Source organism: Protopterus annectens, chromosome 10.part0, assembly GCF_019279795.1.
Source record: "Protopterus annectens isolate FY-2018-M chromosome 10.part0, PAN1.0, whole genome shotgun sequence".
NCBI lineage: Eukaryota > Metazoa > Chordata > Ceratodontiformes > Protopteridae > Protopterus > Protopterus annectens.
In genome coordinates this window covers 1,180,095-1,198,237 of record NC_056744.1, presented here as the reverse complement: position 1 = coordinate 1,198,237, position 18,143 = coordinate 1,180,095, and the positions used below count along the sequence as shown (strand labels likewise).

The window sequence follows — 18,143 nt, the reverse complement described above, 5'->3', positions numbered from 1 at the left end:
TTGCAGGAAGTATCTGCCTGGGACTTCTCACTATCAGTTCTCTGCATTGCCCTTTGGCTTATCTACTGCACCCAGAGTGTTCATGAAAGTTCTGGCTCCAGTGATAGCTTTCTTCAGGCTAAAAGGAATACAGATCTATCCTTATTTGGACGATTGCCTGATTCTGGCTCAAGGAAGGGATGAGCTTCTTCATCATTTGGAATATGTGATAGCAGTGCTAAGATGCCTGGGGTATTCTGAAATAAAGTCCAGTCTAGTACCCTCTCAGGACATGTGCTTTCTGGGTGTAAGACTGAATACAGCATCCCAGATGGCCTTTTGACCCCGGACAAACAAAAGAATCTTTCCCTTTACTTCCATCAACTATCTCATCAGTCCTGACTGCAAGGACAGTCCTTCAAGCCTTAGTGTTCATGGCATCTTGTATTCTGGTGCTTCCCAATGCCAAACTGCATATGAGGAAGCTACAATGGTATCTCAAAAATGTATGGACACAGCACTGCCAGGATCTGGACACTGTCATTCAAATAATACCTTGCATTCAAAAGGAATTTTTGTGGTGGGCTCAGGAATGTCACCTAAACAAGGGACTCTCTGTGACCCGGCCAGAGGCAAGTCAGATTTTAACGACAGATGCCTCAGACACAGCTTGGGGAGCTCATCTAAATGGAAAGTGGATACAAGACAAGTGGCCTGCCAGACTACATCATCTACATATCAACTTGAAGGAGATGTTAGCAGTCCAGTTTGCATTAATAGCTTTCAAGGATTTACTTCTTCCAGGGCAGGTGTTGATTCAAACAGACAACACAACTGTCATGTGGTACATCAACAAGCAAGGGGGAACACATTCTTATCCTCTATGCAGGCAAGCAATGATTTTGTGGGAGACTGCTCTCAGTTTACAGCTCAATCTTCAGGCAAGGTTTCTGCCGGAGCACAGAACTCCTTAGCAGATGTGTTGAGCAATTATGGATCCCAGTGGAAATTGGATCCTCATGTATTTCAGAAATTGACAGTGTCATGGGGAACTCCAGACATAGATCTGTTCGCTTCTCCACTAAACCATCAGCTGCCAAAGTTTTGCACGAAAAGGTTTCATCCCACAGCTTGGAAAGTGGATGCTCTTTCTTTCAATTGGAGCAATCTTCATGTGTATGCCTTTCCACCTCTGCCTCTCCTTCCAAAGGTACTTCTAAAGATCAGACAGGACAAGCCAAGGATGATTTTAATAGCTCCAGATTGGCCTCGACAGCACTGGTACCCATTACTGAGAAGTCTGGTACGGAAGCCTCCATGGCCTTTGCCTTCGATTCCACACCTGTTGTCCCAGGAGGACAGTCATTTGCTCAATGTCAAACTTCACTCTCTTCACCTAACAGCCTGGCATATTCTGTTTTGAACCATAGAGGGTCTCAACTTCCACAACAAGTTTTGAATGTTATTTTGGAAGCTAGAAGGCCTAGTACAAGGAAAGTGTAGATAAATGGAAGAGATTTTTATTTTGGAGTGCAGCAAAGGATTTTGATGTTTCTGAGCCTAATTTAAGTGTGGCTCTTCAATATCTTACTGAGTTACTGGACAAAGGTTTGTCCTTCTCTTCTATTAAGGTTCATGCTGCAGCAATTTCAGCTCACTATGACTGTGACCCACCATTGTTTTCTCATCCTTTGTTCAAACAATTTCTTAGAAGGGCAAAGAATATAAGACCCGAGCTCCTACTCCTGCTTGGGATCTCAATTTTGTGTTGGAGAAACTCACTCTACAACCTTTTGAGCCTGCAGCTACTACTGAGTTGAAATATTTATCATGGAAGACTGCTTTTTTGTTGGCCATTACCTCTGCAAGAAGGGTTTCTGAATTGCAGGCCCTTATGGCGGTTGAGCCTTTCTTAATTTTCCATAAGGATAGGGTATCTTTACGTACTAATCCTTCCTTTATGCCTAAAGTGGTTTCTAGTGTGGCTTTAAACCAAACTGTTCATTTGCCTACTTTTTATGCAAATCCTCAAAATAAAGGGGAAAAGATTTTGCACACTTTAGATGTACACAGGCAGTTGCGATATTATTTAGACAGAACTAAAGGGTTCAGGCAGTCTCAGCAGTTATTTGTTTCTTTTGCTTTGAGTTCTCAGGGCAAGCCTGTGTCAAAACAAACTATTTCTAAGTGGATTGGGTTTTGCATTGCTTTCTGTTATTCCCATCATGGCAAGGAGATTCCAGCTGGGATTAGGCCTCATTCCACTAGGGCTACTGCCAGGGGTGGCAACCAAGGATATTTTGGAGGCAGCTACTTGGAGTTCAGTGCATACTTTCTCTAGGCATTATCACCTACCACTTCACTCTAAATCCAGGGCTGGTTTTGCCACTGCTGTTTTGCAGGGCATTTTGGCAGCCATAGTTTGGCCATCCTCCCTTACCTCTGCTTTGGGATTCTACCCAAGTGTAAGGACTGCAGCAATGTGAGATGAAGAACATAGTACAGTTTTGTACCTACCATAAATGTAGATGTTCAAGATCCACCTCCCTCCTTCCCTCTGTAGTTAGAGGTTGTGTGGGTTGGGTTGTCTATATGATGTATATTGTATATATTGTACATATTTTTAGTGCTAGGATGGTTGGTTGTTTGTTTGCTGTCTTTTGGTTTTGACCTTTATTTTTAGGGTCTTCTGACATCTGGGGCAAGAAAAGACTGAGGATATGCCTGATGTCAGTCAAATCCTTATACTTTGATATTGAGGACAGCGGACTACCCTAGTGTAAGGACTGCAGCAATGTGGATCTTCGAACATCTACATTTATGGTAGGTACAAAACTGTACTTTTGTTGTGACTTGTACTCAGCTCAGAAATGCACTCGTTTGATTGGAAAAGTCTGTTCATCCATGAAGCAAAAAATCAGATTGGAAGTTTGTTTTGTGTGTAAGAATGAGGTAGAGTTGCCTGTGAGTTGCATGTATTCCAGCAAGCTGTTAGGCTCATGTACTGCATGTAGAAATGATGGTTCAAAAAGCTTTCAGCACTTTCCTGATGATTTCTCTTGGATCACCTAGGCAAAGCTAACTCGCTAATCAGAATATGCATACTTGTCTGTCTATTGAGTTATGTATAATTTATGAGTAGAACCCTGAATAGACAATGACTAATTATAGGCTCAGCCTGGGTTAGTTGCATCATAATGTAACAAAACAGTGCACAGTATACGCATAATAGTTTACATTTAAGCATAGATAGTTGGCAAACAATGTATACATAGAGGAGCTAACAAAATACATGTTTACAGTTACATAATTGCAATAGAAAAGGCAGAATAGTGTTACGTAGGAGAAGTTGAAGTGGTGGAGGTATGAGTAGTAGTTACTAGATTAGGAATGCTAATAGAGACCAGAAAGAGGAATGAGAGGACTAAATTATATCTGTAGTGGGTTTAGAACAAGTGACTTAATCAGATGGATCAGATGTCATTTCTCCAAATGCTTAGCTTTTTACATACCATGATGGGAATGGACCCCATTCCCAAGTCAGGAAATAATTAAAGTTCATGAAATCGATTTTGCTACCAGTTGGAGATATCTGTCTATGCGATATGTCCTTTAGATGGATGGTTACATTCAAACTGTGTCCTGTTATGGATTTTTTTTAACTGTGGCCTGAACAAGGACTACTTTGTGAGATCGGTTAAGTAATGCAGTTAACATAAATGTCATGCCTGTAAACTGTGCATGGGGCAGAGTGTGAAGTGGGCACCCTGTGGAACAGTAAAATTATAATACCTTGGCATGCCCTTGAACAGTGCTCACTTCTGCATCCATCCTAAATACTTTTTTAAAAAGAACAGTGATCATTTAATTACATGTTGTACAGTAATTAAAATATGTACATACACTAAAAATAATAAAGGGAGTATTAAAAAACTAAAGGGGAAGAGATTTACTGAATAAGCCCTATATAATGATTGGGGTAGTGGAGAATTTGGACTTGTATGTTTTGCTGTGCACCTGTTAATTAGTGCGTCTTCTCTTCATACTGTTTTTTTTTCCTCTGCTTCCTCAAGCTTCTTTAGCATCTCTAGATTTGAAGGATGCAGGAGCTTACCTCCACATTCCTTTTCACTCTTTCTTCAGGAAGAGTTTATGTTTATTCCTCTCATTAGCAGTTCTCTGTTTTGCTGTTTGGTCTTTTTACAGCCTCAAGGGTCTTTACCGAATGTCTAGCCCCTGTGATGGCCTTCTGCAGACTTCGTGGAATTCAAATTTTCCCTTTGATGATCTTTCGATTCAAGCCCCCACTCAACAGCTACTGCTTTGGGATCTAGACTTCACTATGCTTCTATATACAGTGTGGGGTTCAATGTTTGTACTAAATCACTCTCAATGACCAAATATTCTGGGCTACAGGATTCAGACAATCCCACTGGTGGCTTGCCTCACGCATCTCAAGGTCCTGCCTTTGATTGTTTAGTTCCAGTCACTTTCTATCTCTCTAGTCCTTCCTGCAAGATAATTTCTCAGAAATCAGAGATCTGGGGTACATGGCATCCACCATTCCCCATGGTTCCCTTTGCCAAACTCTAAATGAGGAAATTTCAGTGGTATCGCACAACTGTTTGACTCCAGCACTGACATCCGCTGGAGTATCTGGTTCCTCTTTCCTTGTGTGAATCTCAAGCTTAGCTGGTGGATTCACCAGATTTCCATGCATCCAGGTCTTTCTTTTCATGTTCCTCTTCCTACTCAGGAACTATAGATGGATGCTTCCAGTCAAGGTTGGGGAGTCTCCCCTAACAACCTCAAAGTCCAGGGTCTTTGGTGAAGTCAAGAACTGGAAGATTATATTAATATCAAAGAGGTGAGGGTGCTAATTCTAGGATTTCAGGCATTTCACTCTCTTTGGTTTCGGGGTCCAGTAATGGTTTGACAGACAGTACCACTGTGATGTGGTACATCAACAAACAATGGGGCACAAAATCTTACCTTCTTTGCAGGCTGTGTCTGTTCAAGCCTGTGATTTTGCAGTCCACCACCACTTGGTTCTTCAGGTGGTTTACATTCCCTAAGAGCACATTCTTGTAGCAGACTCTTTGAATATGTCCAGAACAAAATCTCATGAGTAGATGCTTCTCGGAGAGAGTTTCTGAACATTGTATATTAGTGGGGTACTCCTCATAAAGATCTTTTTGTCTTCACTCTGAACAGACAACTTCCCCAGCTCTGTTCAAGAGTGACAAGAAACACTGGCTTGGAAAGTGGACACCATGTCTTTTTGTTAGAAGGGGATGCTTCTGTACGCCTATCCCCTCTCTTCTGTGCTACCAAATATCCTGCACAAGATCATGTGGGGCAGGCCCAAAATCTTGCTGGTGACTCCCTCTTGGTCCAGATAACACTGTTTCCCCCTTCTATTTCATCTGGCTGGGGCAGTCATCACAAGTCACCTCGCAGGCTGGATCTTTGTACACAATACAAGAGATCTCGCATTCACCCTCACTTCACCAGCATTCATTTGACACTTTGGGTGATAGGGTTTTTGATTCCTTTTAGACACCAGTTTTCTGAGGACAAGGTTTAGGTTTTGCAAGAGTCCAGAAAACACACTAATAGAAAATCCTGTCTCTCTAAATGGAAGAGATTTTCTGTTTGGTGTCTCGAACAGGCCCTGGACTCTTTCTGTAGTATTCCTGTGGTCTTTTCCTGTTTGTGTGACTTTTTCAATTCTGGGTTGGCATATTCATCTGCTAAAACTCACTTGTTAGCCATTTCCCCTTGTCTGCTTCCGAGTCCAACTCTTGTCTTCTAGGTTTGAAGTCAAACAATTTCTGAAAGGCATCCTTAAAATTCAACCTCCAGGAAAGCCTAGTCCTCCTCTTGGACCTTAATTTTGTTCTTGAGAAATTGCCTCAGTTCCCTATTAAACCTGCACTTTCCTACTTCCTACCCCATTTTACTTGGAAGACATTATTGTTGCTGGCTGTCACTTCTTCCAGGAGGGTCTCTGAACTTCAAGCACTAATGGCAGTTCTACTGTTTTTAGCTTTTCACAAGGACAGGGTGTTTCTTTGTACCAATCCTTCTTTTATGGCCAAGGAGGTTAATTATTTGTCCTTGAACCAATCAATTCATCTTCCTTCTTTTTTCCCCTTCTACATAGTATCCTAGTGAGAGAGTTACTTGCAGCTTGTATTTATATCATACCTTTCAACTGTACAGATTTTCACAGAATGTCCTGATTTTTGCCTCATATTTTTGGTCTGTATTTCAGAAAACTAGTTTTCTGGCAAATTATTGCAAGTTACTAAAGAACAGGTAGCAGAAAATAATGACAGATATTTGTTTTTCAGATTTCATACCATTCAGAAAATTTATGCTAACACAAAACCCGTTGTTTGATCAAGTTTCTAAGTTTGTAAGAGCAATATTTAAAAATTGTGCCAGTTTGTGGGCCTTTGTCCCCCTCCCCCCATTATTTAAGGCTTTATCTAGATTTCTTGCTGTGAGAGATTGAGAGATATGATTTATATAGACAGCTGAGGTATTTTCTAGACAAGACCAAACACATCTGGAAATCTGAGCAGCTTTTTTTTTTCCTTTCTTACCAGGAAATTGGATTTGGCGGTGTGTAAGCAAACCATCTTCTCCTGGATTTCTAAGGATCTTCCTTTTTATTATTCTTTTCATAGTAAGCAGCTTTTCTGTTCACGCTCATTTTACCAGGGCAGTGGCCTCTTCTGGTGCCTTTTTTTTTTCCAAGGATTTGGATACTAGATCCATTTGGGTAGCTGCTACTGTTTTCTGTTCACAGTTTTACCAAACATTGCAAATTGGATGTTATTTGTAGAACCAGGGTGCATTTTGCCAGGGCCATCCTTCATGTTTTTGGAGGGATTTTCTGGGGCTTCCTTTTCTCATAGTTTCCAGTAGCTGTTGTACTCTCCCAAGAGTGAATAGTACGGCAACAGTGAAAAGGAAGAACATAATACAGTTGTGTAAGATCTTACCATAGCAGTAGATGTCCTGTTTCTCACTGCTGCAATAATATGTCTCTCCCTCCTACCCACCTGTTACATTCTTTTGCCTTCTTCCTGACCAAAGGGTCTTTCTTGCATCCTTTTCTTCTTCCCTTCTTGGATGTTCATTTTATTGCTTTTCTCTGGGATTGCTGTGGTGGTTCTAGGGCACTTCAGTTCTGAGGATTAGTCGCTCGTACATTACATATATATACCATAAGCCTTGCACATAGGACATACGTATTGAAAAGGCTTTGGTATGCTGGCTAGTGTTAGGCTCTTTGGCAGGCTATCCCAAGAGTTAAGAATACTGCAAGAATAAGAAGTAAAGCATTTACTGTTATGGTAAGATCTTGCACAACTGTACTTTTTTACAGTTGTATTTTTGTTGAGGTAGGTGACATGGCCAGTGGGATACAAAGAATGGGTAGTTGGAAATAATGTGATAATTGGAGATGTTTTTGACACTACAATATCTAGGAGTTCAATATTATTGTCTTGCTAGATTTGCTTTGTGTTTATGGGACTGAGGACCACTTCCTTTGAATTTTCCTCCTTCCCTGATGGTAGGACTGAACAAATGATGGTTGCTAAATCCAGACATAAATGGAGTGTAATGTTTACACCGGGACCCAGGTTTTATTAATAGTACAGACATCTGTATGTGTTTATGGGAATTTTTGTTCAGCTTATACCAGTGAGCAGTGCCAAATTTATGCAGGTCTGGATGGGATTTCATCATTTGAAGACTGTCTCTGTTGAGGAAAAAAGAAAGCAGTGCTTTGGAAGAAAGTGTCTTTACCGCTTCACAGAATCTCTGAGGGAATAGGTTTAGTTTGTTCTTGCAAAGCATGTGTGACTATTGACCATCATCCGCCAAGATGACCAACATGGCATCTTCTTGAATGACACCACAGTCACATATCAGGCCGCTTGTTAAAATCAATTACCCCCTTTTCAAGGTAGTTTCTACCTTAAAGACAAGTGTTTTTTTGTTCTGAAATGGAAATCTCGCAGCAGTTTGAAAACATTTTTTTTTTTATGGTGCCAACAAGCTATGGGGACATAGCTAATACTTTGGTTGACTTCAAGGTATACCTTAGAAAGTTGAATTTGGGTATCTTCTTTAAAGATTCTGAGGAAGATGTGAATAACTGCCATTTAGGTCTATATAGAAAAAGTACTATTAATTAATCCCTTCACCCAGTCCTAATGATGTTCGAAAAGTGTGTTACGGAAGAAATTTACGAAGCATACAAAAGTAATAGGAATATTATTGAGCCTCACAATTTGGACAAGCGGGAAAAAATGTTGTTTAATGATTTGAAGACTCAAACTGATTTACATATTATGAAGCCTGACAAGGGAGGTGGAGTACTGCTTTATGGAACAGAAGAATATAATAACGCTATAACAAAAATTTTGCTTGACACCAATACCTATTCTCCAGTTTCCAAAAACGAAATTATTATAGCATACGGTAGAATTGATTCCTTATTAGAGGAATATTTGTTAGAAAATAGAATAGATGGCAAAACCTATTTTTTAAAGCAAACCAACCCTATCATCCCAAATATTTTTGGGGTACCTAAGGTACATAAATGTGTTGGAGATCCCCCTTTCAGACCTATTGTTTCCGCTAGGAACTCAAAAATTCACCCTCTGGCAGTATTTGTGGATTTTTGGACAAAGGAAATCACAACTAAGATGGACCATTTAATTAAAGATTCGTGGGAGTTCTTGAGCAAATTAACAAATGAGGTATGGAAGGAAAGCTTCAGCTTTCTTACCATAGATGTTAAGGATTTATTTACTAGCATTCCGAGACAGGAAGGACATCAGTTTTTTTAGTGATAGCATTCACAAGTTTTCTACAATGTCTAAAGATCAAATTCAGTTGATTCTTGAATTAATGGAGGTAGTGCTTGACCACAAATATATATGTTTCCAGGGTGAACATTACCAGCAGATTAGTGGGGCGGCAATGGGGGCGGCTTGTGCGCCCCCATGTACGCTAATCTGGTAATATTGGAATGGGAACATAGGTATGTCTTTAATTGTCCATATAGTAACAATATACGTCTTTACATGAGATTTTTGGACGATAAATTTGTTCTATGGGAAGGGGGCAAAGAGACTGTAGATTCCCTTATGCAATATTTAAATGAATGTACTACCTTTTTCAAATTTACACACGTGGGGTAAATTTAGTATAAACTATCTCGACACTACTATTTTTCAGACCAAAGAGGGGTTTAAGTCCAGAATTTTTAGAAAAAGTACATGGTGTAATAGTTTTTTTGCATTACACTAGTAATCATCCCATGTTTCAGAAAAAAAGTCTTGTAAAAGGACAAGCAGTACGTATCGCAAGAATGACCTCAGTCAAAGCAGATCTAGCTGGGGAACTCAATTTTCTTGGTGAGAAGTTTATGGAGAGGGGTTACCCAAGACAGATGGTCCAGGGGGTGCTAGATGAAATATATAGAGGGTGGGGTACTAGATACAAGGCTTTATTAGGAAAATCTTTGGATGAACTTGTTAAAGTAAGAGAAAATAACAAGTTTCAAAGGGCATGTGTAACTGAGTTTAATGCCTTTACAGGAATTTTTACTGACATTATAAAGGCTAATTGGAGTATGCTTAAAACAGAGTTGTATGAACTAGTGGGGCATGAACCTATATTCTCCTTTAAAACTGGAAAGAATTTTAAGAGCGCATTTGAACAACTGGACATGTCTAAATGCTTAATAAAAAAGGCAACTAGTTCATGTGACAACTGCAGGCAGTGCCCACATATTAGGGAAGACAGTGTATGTCTACAGAATGGTTTGAATAGTAGAGTGTGGTTTTGTAAAGGTAATTGTAACAAAAATGATAGTGTACTTGGCTATTTGTGAAAAGTGTCCTTCATTCTATATAGGAAAGACAGAGAGGGTTCTTAAGGATAGAATGTACAAACATTTTCATGATATTAGGATCAAGAAGGAGACTAGTGCACTGTTTAAACACTCCATTGACTGTTCTTCCTTTAGTAGTTTTAAATTTGGGATTATAGATGTGGTGAAAATAAATCCCAGAGGGGGAGATGTTAAAAATGTATTGTTAAATAGGGAATTGAAGTGGCAGCTTAGGCTAAAGTCTAACATTTTTCCTGGTTTAAGTGAATATATTACTATTAAGCTAGTTTTAACAGCTAAAGCAGTACAAATTTAAATATGTATACATTTTTATACTAATCTTGGTCATACCAAGTTATGAAGGAACAATTTTAAAAGTTTCAGGATTTACTTAGTTTATGCAAGTGTTATTTTATTAATTTTGCATATGGTTTTGTGCGTCTTTAAATTTTAATTGAAACTAATTGAAATGGGTATAAATAAAATGTAATGTAACTTTGAGGCATCTGATGAAGTCTGGTACACAAGACGAAAGCGCTTATCCTGCCTGTTCATTAAAATTATTTGCTACCATCTGTGGGTTTGGACCTCTGCTTTACGTATTTGCTTAGGTTTTGCAAAAGTCCAGAAAACACACTAATAGAAAATCCTGTCTCTCTAAATGGAAGAGATTTTCTGTTTGTTGTCCAACTAATTTGTTGGACATTTCCCCCTTGTCTGCTTCTGAGTCCAACTCTTGTCTTCTAGGTTTGAAGTCAAACAATTTCTGAAAGGCATCCTTAATATTCAACCTCCAGGAAAGCCTAATCCTCCTCTTGGACCTTAATTTTGTTATTGAGAAATTGCCTCGGTTCCCTATTAAACCTGCACTTTCCTCCTTCCTACCCCATTTTACTTGGAATACATTATTGTTGATAGCTGTCACTTCTTCCAGGAGGGTGTCTGAACTTCATGCACTAATGGCAGTTCTACTGTTTTTAGCTTTTCACAAGGACAGGGAGTCTCTTTGTACCAATCCTTCTTTTATGCCCAAGGAGGTTAATTATTTGTCCTTGAACCAATCAATACATCTTCCTTCTTTTTTCCCCTTCTACACAGTATCTCAGTGAGAGAGTTATTTACAGCTTGTATTTATATCATACCTTTCAACTGTACAGATTTTCACAGAATGTCCTGATTTTTGCCTCATATTTTTGGTCTGTATTTCAGAAAACTAGTTTTCTGGCAAATTATTGCAAGTTACTAAAGAACAGGTAGCAGAAAATAATGACAGATATTTGTTTTTCAGATTTCATACCCTTCAGAAAATTTATGCTAACACAAAACCCATTGTTTGATCAAGTTTCTAAGTTTGTAAGAGCAATATTTAAAAATTGTGCCAGTTTGTGGGCCTTTGTCCCCCCATTATTCAAGGCTTTATCCAGATTTCTTTCTGTGAGAGATTGAGAGGTATGATTTATATAGACATCTGAGGTATTTTCTAGACAAGACCAAACACATCTGGAAATCTGAGCAGCTTTTTTTTTCCTTTCTTACCAGGAAATTGGGTTTGGCGGTGTGTAAGCAAACCATCTTCTCCTGGATTTCTAAGGATCTTCCTTTTTATTATTCTTTTCATAGTAAGCAGCTTTTCTGTTCACGCTCATTTTACCAGGGCAGTGGCCTCTTCTGGTGCCTTTTTGTTTCCAAGGATTTGGATACTAGATCCATTTAGGTAGCTGCTACTTTGTTTTCTGTTCACAGTTTTACCAAACATTACAAGTTGGATGTTATTTGTGGAACCAGGGTGCGTTTTGCCAGGGCCATCCTTCATGTTTTTGGAGAGATTTTGTGGGGCTTCCTTTTCTCATAGTTTCCAGTAGCTCTTGTACTCTCCCAAGAGTGAATAGTACTGCAACAGTGAAAAGGAAGAACATAATACAGTTGTGTAAGATCTTACCATAACAGTAGATGTCCTGTTTCTCACTGCTGCAATAATATGTCCCTCCCTCCTACCCACCTGTTACATTCTTTTGCCTTCCTCCTGACCAAAGGGTCTTTCTTACATCCTTTTTTTCTTCCCTTCTCGGATGTTCATTTTATTGCTTTTCTCTGGGGTTGCTGTGGTGGTTCTAGGGCACTTCAGTTCTGAGGATTAGTCGCTCGTACATTACATATATATACCTTAAGCCTTGCACATAGGACATACGTATTGAAAAGGCTTTGGTATGCTGGCTAGCGTTATGCTCTTTGGCAGGCTGTCCCAAGAGTGAAGAATACTGCAAGAATGAGAAGTAAAGCATGTACTGTTATGGTAAGATCTTGCACAACTGTACTTTCTTATAGTTGTATTTTTGTTGAGGTCGGTGACATGGCCAGTGGGATACAAAGAATGGGTAGTTGGAAATAATGTGATAATTGGAGATGTTTTTGACACTACAATATCTAGGAGTTCAATATTATTGTCTTGCTAGATTTGCTTTGTGTTTATGGGACTGAGGACGACTTCCTTTGAATTTTCCACCTTCCCTGATGGTAAGACTGAACAAATGATGGTTGCTAAATCCAGACATAAATGGAGTGTAATGTTTACACCGGGACCCAGGTTTTATTAATAGTACAGACATCTGTATGTGTTTATGGGAATTTTTGTTCAGCTTATACCAGTGAGCAGTGCCACATTTATGCAGGTCTGGATGGGATTTCATCATTTGAAGACTGTCTCTGTTGAGAAAAAAAAAAAAAAGAAAGCAGTGCTTTGGAAGAAAGTGTCTTTACCGCTTCACAGAATCTCTGAGGGAATAGGTTTAGTTTGTTCTTGCAAAGCATGTGTGACTATTGACCATCATCCTCCAAGATGACCAACATGGCATCTTCTTGAATGACACCACAGTCACATATCAGGCCACTTGTTAAAATCAATTACCCCCTTTTCAAGGTAGTCTCTACCTTAAAGGCAGTGTTTTTTTGTTCTGAAATGGAAATCTTGCAGCAGTTTGAAAAACATATTTTTTATGGTGGGGTAAAGTTCCACACTCCCCATGCAGACAGCTTTGCCCCTCTTGCACTTTCTTGCTTAATATTACATCTCTGAAGTCTCTACCCCCAGCAGCAACCTCGGTTGACAAGTTGGACCTTCAGCCCATTGTACACTATTGCTCAGTTGACTATTTCTAAAACAATGACTCCTGACAGTCCTGCAGTTCTCTTTAGATGAGTTGTTGTCCCCCCAGTGGTTTGCGCCGCCTTCTGTTAAAAATATTTTGAGCTCCATCTTCACCTAGCAGGTGAGAACTCTGAAAATAACTGTTGCCCCCAGTTGTGATGGTCTGAAGTGGTGAGTACTTCACATAAGTGCACTTGATACATTAGCATTTAAAAATCAATACATTTGTGTATAATACAGGAAATAGTACTGTACTTTTTTGTAGAGCTAGAGCATAAAATGTAAGTAATTTGTGTACAATAGAATTGAAAATGTTTTATGGCTTACTCTTTTGGCAGCTTGTATGTTCACTCTTCAGTGGCACAGTGGAGGAAATGTCTCCATAACATTAAACTTAAGGACTCCATTCTCAGTATTGCGTAAGTTGATTTTTTTTTTCTGTTTAACCTTTGGATCTGTCATAAGTTCATTTTTTTAAATCTTTTCGTAGCCAGGTAGTGCAATTAAATTTTCCATTGGCTGCATTTGTTTTGTGTTCTTTTGAGAGTGGGCCTTGAGTTCACTGCTGGTTTTGATTGCAGTCTAGCCCTATAGACCTGTAACAAAGGATTGTTTCAGATAACATGGCTATTTAGTGAGACCCAGGAACTCTCTGTAAATGATGACATTGAAGAGGACTGGCTGAGACTCTGGGGATAGGGCAGCTATATAGGAACTTGCAAGTTTTACATGGATGTAGTGAGTCATCTCTGTTATTTCTGTAACGACTTTTATCTAGTTAGTTTGAATTAGAAGTATGTGTTAGGTGGCTTAATTACATTTACAGATGTTACTGAAGATGAAAACAGATGAATTAAGTGTTATGATTTTTTTGTTTGTTCTTTTTATCAGCAAAATCTGTGGAGCTGATTTTGTATTGATAATCATTGTCATTTATGTGTCTTCTACCCAGTATGCTGCACTGAAGTTATTGATTAGGTATGCGTGCATATATTTAATTATTTCCAAGTTTGTAAGACTGGGAAAGTGTAGCAGTAACCATTGTTTTTTCTCATTGAATTTGCTGTATGCTATATTATAGTAAAATATACAAAACTGAAGTATTTATACACTGACATCCACAGGACATGACCTAATATATGTTAGAAGTCAGTTAAATCAGACTTGATTGACTTATATTAGGTTGGTTAACTTTGTTGAAAATGTGGATTTTCTTCATTTATATCACTGTTGCTAGTAATTTTGACTACTGTGACTCTTTCTGAAAGGCCTCGACTTCCAGTCCACCTTCTACCTCCAAGTGAGGAAGACACCTTCCCCTCTGGGGATGTCAGGACATCTCCAGAATAAAATGGGCATCTGTCTACACCATATTCAGCCTTTCTTGCCACAAATCGCAAAAGTCCGTGCCACAGGTTTGGCATCTGTAATGTGGCATGGTTTGACTTGCTCCCAAGCTCAGGAGAGGAACACCTCATTCTAGAATATCCTTTTGCTTTGTTTTTTTTTTTTCTAGTAGCTATTCTATAAATTTTGTCTTTTTAAAATTAGTTTTTGATGTCCTGCGTAAGAAGAGAAGGTGCTCCTGTGGTAGACAAATCGAACAGTGATTTCCATCATTGTGCATTTGTTCTAGGCCCAGAGCATGACATCAAGGACTGTAGGGTCTGTCATGAATTCATATCCAAACATTTTAGAAATAGGTGTCTTTCCCTCCAAAACTGTTTTGACAAAAACTCTCAAGGCCTTAACCCATTTTGTTTGGCCTATAAAATCCTGTAAACATTTTTTCTAGAGAGGAGGCAGAAAATGAAGCAGATAATGTAACTTAGTCTGACATCCTAAGTTTGCTTGAGGATGTGTAGGCCCCCAGGTTGTTTTGTAGTCCCATGGTCATGCAGTTGTTTTTCATGGGGCCTGTGATGAAGCCCTTTTGGAAGCCTTCATGACAAAGTAGCCTAGCACATCCCAGTTGTACTAATGATCAGGGATTGGTTTCCGTAAACAACCGAAGCACATTTCACAGTTTCCTGAAGGGAACAACAGGATTTTCTACTGTCATTTATAATTGAAGACATGATCGAGTATGTAGTGAAAGTTGGGCATTCTTGTTCAGAGGCTAAAACTGTCAAAGTGGACATCCTTGCTAAACAGACCCAAAAGGTGAAACACAGATCACCAGATCCAAGCTCCCAGTAGTCACATGCATCCCAGATGCCGGGTAGTTCATTACCTCCTCCCTTACCCTATGCCTTCCTTGACCTATGCATCATCCTGATCCATTTTTTGATACATGTTCTGTAAAGTCTTCAGCCAGATACTTAGCCATATATGTGTCTGGCTTACTGTGGAAAAAGAAATAAGTAGTACTCTCAACCCAAGTGAATGGTCAACTCCTTGGATAGTGAAGGGGAAGACCTGGACTTCTTTTCTCAAATTTTTTCCCCTTTAAGTATGACATTGAAACGGTTGCTATTTCATCTGCTTCTGCCACTAAAAGTCTCACTTTAAGAAACTCTTGGTAAAATAAAAGAGCACTTTAAATGTGAAGGATAACAGACATCAGAGGCACATGTTTTATCTTAATGCCACTAAATCTGTGGCTATTCCTCTTGTTTTATGAGCTCTAGAAGTTGCCATCCTTAAAGCTTCACAGGAGACACAGAAGCACACAGGAGACCAGCACCTACTCCTCATTCTGTGAAACTGACAGGTTTTATAGGTTCAAGTGTCCCAAGAATATTGTTGCAGATCCAGTTTTTCTCTCAATGGATCCAAAGAAGCAGTCAGAATTGGTTTCTGCTCCTACCACATATCTAAATGAAGAAAGCAGACTACTAGACTAATTTTTTAACACTTTGAAAGTTAAAATATGATGAATAAACAGTGAATTTGCTTAAATTAGTAACAGTGAATTTGCATACATTAGTAATAAGATTTGAAGAACGTTTTCCATTATCTTCATTTATTATGCATTTTCCTCATAACTTCCGTATTTTCCTTTACATCATGCATTCGTATTTTTCCAATACCCAGCACCTCTTCCACATCACTCGTGTTTTTGACTGTTGTTTTGTATTTATTGATCCAAAGTATGCCATTTATTTTTATGCACTTTAATTTCCTTTTTCCTTTAAACATCCTGTATCGGTTTCTTTAATTTCTTTTGCAAGGTTTAATAAGTCTTCTAAAGGTAGTTTTATCTTTGATTTCAGTTGTGTCGTTGTTGCTTTTTTGGCTGCCAACAGCATTAAATGATAGAATTGTTTAGCATGTCTTGGCATCTCTAATCTTAAACACAATCTCAAAAACATCAACTCCTTAATTACTACAGTCTGCTTCCGGCAACATTTGCATCAACTCATTCTGCTCCATACATTCCCAAAATACATGTTCCTAATTTTCTGGCTCTTCACCTTCACATCTCAGAATCCCCATTTTTTTTTTTTGGGGGGGGGCTTTGAAATCTACTTGATTTTAAAAATGCCTGTATAATCAATTCCTTGCAAAGATATTATACCGCGTTTGGACTTTGTCACATACATAGGTGCCCAACAAATCTCTTTCCATTGCTCCTTCATAATTTGTCTTTTCTATTTTCCCAATCCTTCTCCAATTGTTTCTTGCAGTTAATCATGCAGAATTGCATGTGCCGTGCTTATTATCCCGTTTTGATGGATCATCTGTTCTTGGCTACACTACACCACTGGGGCTTGTTGTGCACGTATTCCTCGCTCTCCAGCTGTTTTTGTTGGTACTCTATCAATCCCTGACAAGAGAAGGTCCTTGACCTGCAAGTCAAATACTTGCTTGGCTTCACCTAACTGTATTGCTCTTCCCTCCAGATGTATATGTCCGAGTACCTTGAATCCTTAGCTAATTTCCTCCAGTTACCTTCAGCCACCTGTTGCTTAACTTGTATGCCCTTACTATTGAATATCCCTTTTGGCAAAATATCCTAACACCACTCCTGTAGTTTTTATAAAATGTTCTACTACTTTATGCATCCAATTTCCTGTATGAATGTTTTCTTAACTGCTTGCATCCAGTATACTAATCTTTATCACCCATTGTTTCCCCTTGTGTCACCATCTTTTTTTTCCACTTCAATCTGTATCTCTCATCTTGTGTTGTATATACAGACCTCACTTGTATGCCATTAAAATACCACTTCATATATGGTTGTATCAAATCTCCTTCCTCAGTAAAATGACAGAGAGAATATAATTTTTTCCAACTTGATTCTTGCCTTTTTCCCTTCTCAAGTAAAATGTCTGTTCCTTCTTAATTGTCATCCATAACTTCTCATCTGGCTGATGCAAAATATAACTGAACTATGTATATAAGTCCAAGTATAAACATTTTCACTGCCTGTATCTTTCTACCCAGATCCACTATCCTAACCTTCCAGTTTTGTTTTTTTGTACCTGTTTTCTGCTTAGTTTTCTCCCACGTTAGCTCCCATGACTGAATCTTTTTTAAACCACATCCCCAAGCAATTCATTTTATCATGTTTCCATAAGTGTAGATACTGTTGAATTACTCAAATAGGCACACATTTTGTCACTACTGACTTCATTTTATTTTCATTTTTTTTGCATCATGGAGATGTCTGAAACTAGCATTCTGCAACACTGCAAAATCTTTGGGGTCTGTCAAATACAGTATATCTGTGAGTAAAGCTGTTTTCTCTTGATTACCATACAAGCTATAGCCCTGGATTTGTGTTTTTTTCTCTGTTGAACTCAGCCTTTCCCTTCACTCATCTTGTATTCCATTGCATCAGTCTTTCTAATTTCAGTAGTATTTTTTGATGTTCATCGTGTTTCACTGTTGCAGTCATGACTGTAGGGTTCTCCCCTGCCGGCAGGCAGTCCTCGGTCGGCCAGAATCCCAAAGTCTGGGTCCGGCGTCGGCTGCTCAGCCCTGCTCCCTGACTTCAGAGCGCCAGGAGTACAAAACTGACAGCTGACGCCATGTTCTCCAGTCTTTCTTGCCGTGCGGTGAAAGCAGTTCGCAAGTGCCGGTCGGCTGACAATTTTTTATAAACGTACTTCAGTCCGAAGACTTTCTTCTCCTACTCAAAACTAAGTACCC

General features: G+C 39.0%; 1 protein-coding gene across 1 annotated transcript in view; it reads left to right on the top strand.

Annotated features, from left to right (window-relative positions):
• SPAG9 (sperm associated antigen 9) overlaps nt 1–18,143 on the top strand; it is a 2,484,778-nt gene that overhangs the window by 2,056,227 nt on the left and 410,408 nt on the right. Inside the window, exon 22 of the mRNA XM_044084932.1 lies at nt 13,385–13,465. Coding sequence (XP_043940867.1) covers nt 13,385–13,465 — 81 coding nt within the window. The remainder of the gene's footprint in view (nt 1–13,384; nt 13,466–18,143) is intronic.